The sequence below is a fragment of the Marmota monax genome, unplaced genomic scaffold (genome assembly GCF_021218885.2).
Source record: "Marmota monax isolate L192 unplaced genomic scaffold, Marmota_monax_Labrador192_F-V1.1 WCK01_AAM20220418_F8-fsc00061, whole genome shotgun sequence".
In the NCBI taxonomy this organism is placed as follows: domain Eukaryota; kingdom Metazoa; phylum Chordata; class Mammalia; order Rodentia; family Sciuridae; genus Marmota; species Marmota monax.
The window spans coordinates 7865844-7872383 of NW_026695230.1; the positions used below are offsets into that span (position 1 = coordinate 7865844).

At 51.0% G+C, this 6540-nt stretch overlaps 1 protein-coding gene across 1 annotated transcript; it reads right to left on the bottom strand.

Annotated features, from left to right (window-relative positions):
• Positions 1-1112: 1112 nt before the first annotated feature.
• Tmem86a (transmembrane protein 86A) lies at positions 1113-5476 on the bottom strand. The gene is made up of 3 exons (XM_046437979.2): positions 5323-5476; positions 2979-3243; positions 1113-2632 (listed from the first exon to the last, which is right to left on the bottom strand). The coding sequence occupies exons 1-3, from the start codon at positions 5341-5343 to the stop codon at positions 2196-2198; spliced, it is 723 nt and encodes a 240-aa protein (XP_046293935.1). The 5' UTR covers positions 5344-5476; the 3' UTR covers positions 1113-2195.
• Between the last annotated feature and the right edge of the window lie 1064 nt (positions 5477-6540).

Here is a 6540-nt window from a genome sequence, read left to right on the forward strand (position 1 = left end):
ATATTTTACAGCAGAATCCTTCTTTAAAATAAAAAAAATCTTAAGTTACTGCACTTGAAATTAGGGTCATTGAGCCTTCTTCCTCTCCTTATTCCTTCCTGTTCTCCACCAGGGATCTCATAGAACCCTAGTTTGGCTGGGCAGGTAGCATACACCTATAATTCTAGATTCTTGGGAGGCTGAGATAGGAGGATCATAAGTTCCAAGCCAGCTTTGGCAATTTAGTGAAACCTTGTCTCAAAATAAAACAGAAAAAGGACTGGAGACGTATCTCAGTGGTAGAGAGCCCCTGGGTTCAATCCCTAGTACCATGCAGGCAGGGGAAGAAATCCTTAGTTTGAGGCTCAGTGGTAGAGTTCAAGCTTAGTATGCACGAGACCCTAGATTCAATCCCCAGCACCACAAAAACAAAAAACAAAATACATGAAACCCTAGTTTGAAATATCATTGATTCACCCAACACCTATGAGACTTGAGTGTCCTATATCACATTCCCACAAATGTGTTCTACCAATGGCATATTCACCACCATCCAAGGCTTTCCTTTCTTCTTCAGGGTTAGGGCATTGCCTGTTAAAATGCAAATGCCCCTGGAGTAGTGTGACATGTTAATCTGACAGGGCTTTATGTCTAAAGTATGAATCAGCCAATCTATTCCCATTCCTCCCAGCTGTTCAACTAAGCCTAAAGTCCCAGAAGAAGGAGATACTTGAAGGGAAATCTGGATCATTTGGAGCAGGCAGCAGGTCTGTGATGGATAGGGGAGGAGGCAGGCAGCAGTAGAGGACATTGGGTAACTAAAGGTCACCAATATTGCTGGGCACCTGTGCATAGGGAAATTGCATCAAGGACAAATTTGGACAATGGCAAACACTACCCTCCCCCATCCTCCTAAACTACCTCTCCTCATGCACACATGTGACCAGAGAAGGGAGACCCACTCCAACTAGCACAGTGTCAGCAGAACCAGAGAGCCAGGCTGGCGCCAAGATGCCCTGGCCAAGACTTTGACCCAGGCTGTGAGGACAGCCAGGGCCCCTGGCACCATGCCCCCACCCACTTTCCAGGACAGGCACGTGCATGCTACACAGGCAGACAAACAGGGGAGCCAGTGGCCCTTGATTTATTTTTTATTTATTTATTTATTTTCATTTGGGCAGTAGAGGATGGAGTTGCCTCATCCTTCCTTCCCTTGCACTGAATGTGCCTTCGGTCTTAAGACCCTAGAATGTCATTGGAGCCCAGTGTAGGAGGGGCAGGGAGGAAAGCACTGAGTGGGTATGTTGGGAGGAAAGGTGCCAGGCTCAGCACCCTTCGGTGGCTCCCTGAGGCCCTCTCCCTATGAGATTTTACAGACAGCAGGCAGAGACATATGGCAGAAAAACACACAGACTAGCTAGGAGACAGACTACACATATACACCACACACACGCACACACACACACACACACACACACACACACAGCCTGGCCCTTTCCTTTGGCATGGTTTTTACCTTAGCCCTGGGAACAGGAACTAAGGGTGGTGGTATGGGGCCTGAGCTCTGGGCTGGCCTGTGAGTGAGATGGGATCAATCCTTGGTATCCACAAGCTCCCACACCAAGGAAATTCCTCTCCTGCCTACCCTTCACCTCCATAGTCACACTTAAAGATTGAGATTGTTCAAGTAACAAGGATAGACAAGGGGAAGGGAGATTCCATCTTCATCCAATCTTCCCAACTATGGGCCTGTTAAAAGGGCTTCAAGCCCCGGTCCTGGGTCATCTCAACACAGATTTCTCCCCTCTTTCCCTAGACTATACAGAACAGAAAAGTTAGGAGTGGATTCATCCAGCATTGCCACTTGTTCTAGGCATAAGAGATGAAGTCAGACTCTTTCACCTAGTAGGGGAAGGGGCGGGTCAAGAAGCTGAGCACCATTACCCTTCAGGAGGTCTTTGACAGTCCTGATGGGGTAGAGGTGGGGTGATGTTCTGGCTCCAGAAAGGAAGCTGCTTCTCTGAGTACTCGGCACTATCCTGAACCTCTAGCTTTGCTAGGGAGAACCTTCTCCTGCTTACCCCTTCAAACTTGTCAATTCCCAAGTGATACCGACTGCCCAGGCTGGCACTGCAGCCATCCTGATCCAGCTCCTGTAGGTTCCCCAGGGTCTGGACCCCAGCCCTAGGAGAGGGAGGTGAGCAGATCCTGGTCCCTCAGTTGGCCTTGTTCAGTCTATAGTCTTCCACTGGCTCCCGGCTCTCCACAGCTGACAGGGCGATGAGCATCTGAGCAGCATAGTAGGTGGACATGATGACTACCCGAGAGTATGGCACAGGAAAGCAGAACTTGTTCAGTGCAAGGATCATGTCTGAGATGATAAAGAGCAGTGCACCACTGCCTGCTGCCAGCTCAGTCCAGCGCCAGGCTGCCCCAGCCAGCTGCAGTCCTGCCATAGCTCGCCAGCCCATGAAGCTGATAAGGGCCACATAGACCCCCACCAGGTAGGTGAAGGCACCTGAAAGCCCTGGATAGAGGAGGGCATAGCACAGACCTGACAGCACTCCCATCACCAGGCCTGTCCGGAGAGCCAGTGGCCGCATGCCAAAGGCTGAGGCGTAGAGCATGTGAGTCACAGCAAACATCAGCAGACCTGGGAGTAAGAGGGGATAAGGGATGCTGAAGGCAAGCTTAGTAATTAATGAGTATTGGGGGGAGTAATCCAACGGATTTTCTATGGAAGTTAACAAGTGCAGGAAAATCCACAAAGGTAATGATCACCCCTACACACACACTCCCCTAAAGAACTTCAGAACTGATCACTAGAGTTCACCTAGTGATCAGGCAGTCCTCCAACAGGGGACCCCACACCACAAAAACCCTCTAACTCCCCCATTCAAAAGCTCCCTTTTCTAAATCCTTGCCAACCCCAAGACCCTCTTTCCCCCAGCCCCAGGATCCCCCCCACCCCACCCCAGGCAGTTACTATGACCACTAACCGTGCACAAAGTAGCCCTGGTCTTGCCAGATGAGGAAGGCATCACCTAGGGCAGAGAAGATGAGCCCCACAAAGATGAGGATGGCGCTGGGGTGGGCCAGCAGGAATCCAAGGCCATGGGCCAGAAGGAAGAGCCAGAGGCAGAAGATAGGCAGGCACTTGATGAGGACACTGACCCACGACGGGCTGGATGAGGGTAGCCAGAGCACAAAATATACACAGGTGGCCTTGAAGAAAGGCACCAGTTTGGGTCCCTCACTCTTCACCTGGAGGATACAGGAAAAAGGCAGCACTCAGAGCTTTGGAGTTCAGAAGCTCATAATGGGGCTCAGAGTCAGTACCTTCAACCCAGATATCCACCCTAGAGACAGGCCTATGTCCCCCCATACCACCCCAAACAGGGAAGGGTGATATACAGAAACCCAGTCTGGCCTGCCCCAACCCCCAGCAGAGTCTAAACAACCCATCATCACCCTGAGGCTCCATTTATTAGGAGGGGAAAGGGCTCCATTTGACTACTCTTGGCTCTGAGTCTGGGCCAAAAGCAAGCAGTCTTTAAGAAAGTGTCCCCTTCTGCAACCCAACATGCCTCCCCCTTCTGGTCCCCTTCCTTTTCCTCCCTAGGACCCCTTTAGCCTCTCACCTGCCAGCATCAGCACTACCCCAGCTATCTGGAATTGGAATGAAGTCAGTAGGAAACAGACACCCAGACTGGCCAACTCAAGATCCTCAATAATGAGGCCAGGACACAAGCTTAGGGCCTGGCAACACAAGGAATGTGGGAGGGTAGGCAGTGACAACCTCCTCCCACTCCAACTCCTCTTCCTTTTTGGCCGGTCTACTCCTCATTCTCCACTCTACCTGCCTTAGCTAAAGGTGGCATATCAAGACAAGGAGAGGTACTAAAGATGCTAGAGAAACAGACTCATTGGTTGGAAACAAGAAAAATGTCCCTGAAACACCAAGATTTCAAGTATCAGGGGAAGGAAGGTGCATGTCTGTCAGTCTTGTTTCCCAGAGAACAAGAGCAACTCAACTACACCAGAAAAAAGCAGGAAGCGGGGGTAGGATGGGGGTTCTTTTCCCAGCTTCTGATCTGGAGCCAGCAAACAGACTGGGAGATGGAGAACTGAGAGGAGGAAGTTAGAGCAGCTGACTTGGTCTCAGCCGGATTAGGGGGGAGGGTGGCAAAAGAAAGAAAGGTTGTACCCAACCTCTGCAAGGACAGTCCAAGCTGGAGGAGGGGACTGCTACAGATATTTTGCATCTGGGTTCCCTCAAGCTACATTCCTTGGGTTGCTAGTTCAGGGTCTTGGAGGGTGATTTGTAGAAGCTGAGGTTCCCTGTGCACTCACATTCTGCTAAAGTGATTGTGTCTCTGGCTAGGTGAGCTGTCCAACACAGGGCTTTGGGGAGACACTCAAGACTCCTATACCACCAGTTACCCGGGTATGGATCAGACGTGATAAAGGGGACTAGGAAGAAGCAAATGAGTGGTACAGGGTCTAAGCCTGCTCTTTCTCTGTCAGAGGTGAAAGCAGGGAGTAAAGATGAGTTCCTCTACTCCCTGGAAATTTCCTTATCAAGGCTGGTCAGGGTAAGGGCATGGCCAGAGGAGGAGACTGGAAGGGATGGTCAGCTTCACGACATCCACTTGTCAGCCTGTCAGAGCATCAACTGTCCTCTCCATCCTCCTCCCCTAGTCCCATATTTTCTGAGAAACTGGCATTAGGTGGGAAGACCAGTACTAGATACAAGAAGGGTGGGGAAACACAAAAAAGGTTCAAGTTGAGAAAGTCTGAAAAGGAGGCGATGTCAAGAGAGAATGACCCATCTTCCCTAGCACATTATCAGGATTGCTTAGATTCAGGGGCGTCCTCTCCCGCGCCTCCGACTTGTTTATAACGTGAGGAAGAGGAGAAGACCAACTTGGGACAGGATTCCAGAGCGGTCCCAGTCGCCCTCCGCTCCGCCCTCTCCCACGCCTTCCTGTGGTCCTCCTACGCAGAACCCGTAGGCCCTGGGCAGTCCTCTCCCTCTCCCAGACCGCGACCCCGTCGACCCGCGCCAGACACACACAAGTCAACAAAGTCACGCTTCCGAGTCACGTGCCCAGTGTTTTCCTCCCTCCCGCAAGCGGGCGGGAGGTTGGGGGGCGCTCGGAGGGCGGGCACAGCTGGTCTGGGGAGCAGAGGGCCGTGACAACGCCCGTCTCACGCTGGGGGAAGCCGGCCGCAGCGCGACCCCTGCCCCGCCTCACCCCAAAACAGTTTGGCCTGCGACAGCCCGGTCATCAGGCCAATGGGCTCTGGCCACAAGGGACACTGGCTGGCTCGTTCACTCACCACAGTGAACGGGGACACCATGGCGACCGCGGCTGGCACCCGCTCCGGGTTACAGCGGCCAGGTCGCACCCACGGCCAGGTGAGCAGGAGACGACGTAACAAAGCCTGGAAGTGAACGACAATACCTCCCGCGCGCCGGGAGCTCGGAGTTCTATCTGCGAACCCCGCAACGTCACCACAGACACCGCCAATCAGCGGGCCGAAGTCCAGTGTGGGCGGGGCGCTACTGGAGATGCCGGCCAGGCTCTGCCGGCTTCTGCCTGGAGAAATGAGCTTTCTCACTTGGAGGCCCAGGCCCCGCCCCCGCCCCCGCCCCTGAACTCAAGCCTGGGCATCCCGGACGTTGAGGTTGACCCCCCCCCCCCCATGCCTGGGTGAGGACAGAGCTTGGCTCTGCCCTGGACACATTTTCTCATAACCCAGGAACAAAAGGCAATGAAAGGCAGACTCTCTGCAGCCTTTAAACTTGCAGTCCCTGTAGACGCAACTGCAATTAGATACAACTCTGAGTACAAATACATCCAAATGGATACACAGTGGTCAGCAGACATAACCTTCAACATGAGAAGAGAATATATATATAAGTACACAGAAGCCATAGACCCATAATTGTAACATATATGCAAACACACACAGAATCACAATTACACTGAAAAAGTATAGACACAAAACCATCAACTGTGGATTGACCCCTACCACAATCACCCCCAACCCCTTTTTAAAAAATTATTTATTTATTTATTTATTTATTTATTTTGGTCTGGTACTAGGTTTGAAGGCAGGGGCGCTTTGCCACTGAGCTACATCCCCAGCCGTTTTTAAAGTTTTTTTGTTGTTTTATTTTGTTTTAAGATGAGATCTTGTTAATTGGCTGAGGCTGGACCTCTATCCTTTACCACAAAAACAGACAAACATGGGCAAGCAGCAGCCCATAGACCCATAATTCTAACACAGAAACAAACAGTCATACTCAATTGCCCTTAGACACACACCTTTCACAACTCAGACAACTGTAACACATACACACACAAAAAAAAAAAAAAAAAAAACAGGAATGACATGCATAATTGAGCACACTTAAGAATTCAGAGTGGTGCAAACTAAATAGGCCAGAAATACAAACTAAGTGAATTTAATGTTGACATTACATAGACCAAAGGTACAGAAGCACATCTGGAACTGTATGAGTTCAGACTCATGGGCAGACTGGTAGGTAAT

Coding starts and splice junctions, on each gene's coding strand:
- Tmem86a (XM_046437979.2), bottom strand. CDS start 5,343: ATGGTGTCCCCGTTCACTGTG. Junction 3,244..5,322: donor TGGTGTCCCCGTTCACTGTG/GTGAGTGAACGA, acceptor TGTATCCTCCAG/GTGAAGAGTGAGGGACCCAA. Junction 2,633..2,978: donor CCAGGGCTACTTTGTGCACG/GTTAGTGGTCAT, acceptor TCTTACTCCCAG/GTCTGCTGATGTTTGCTGTG.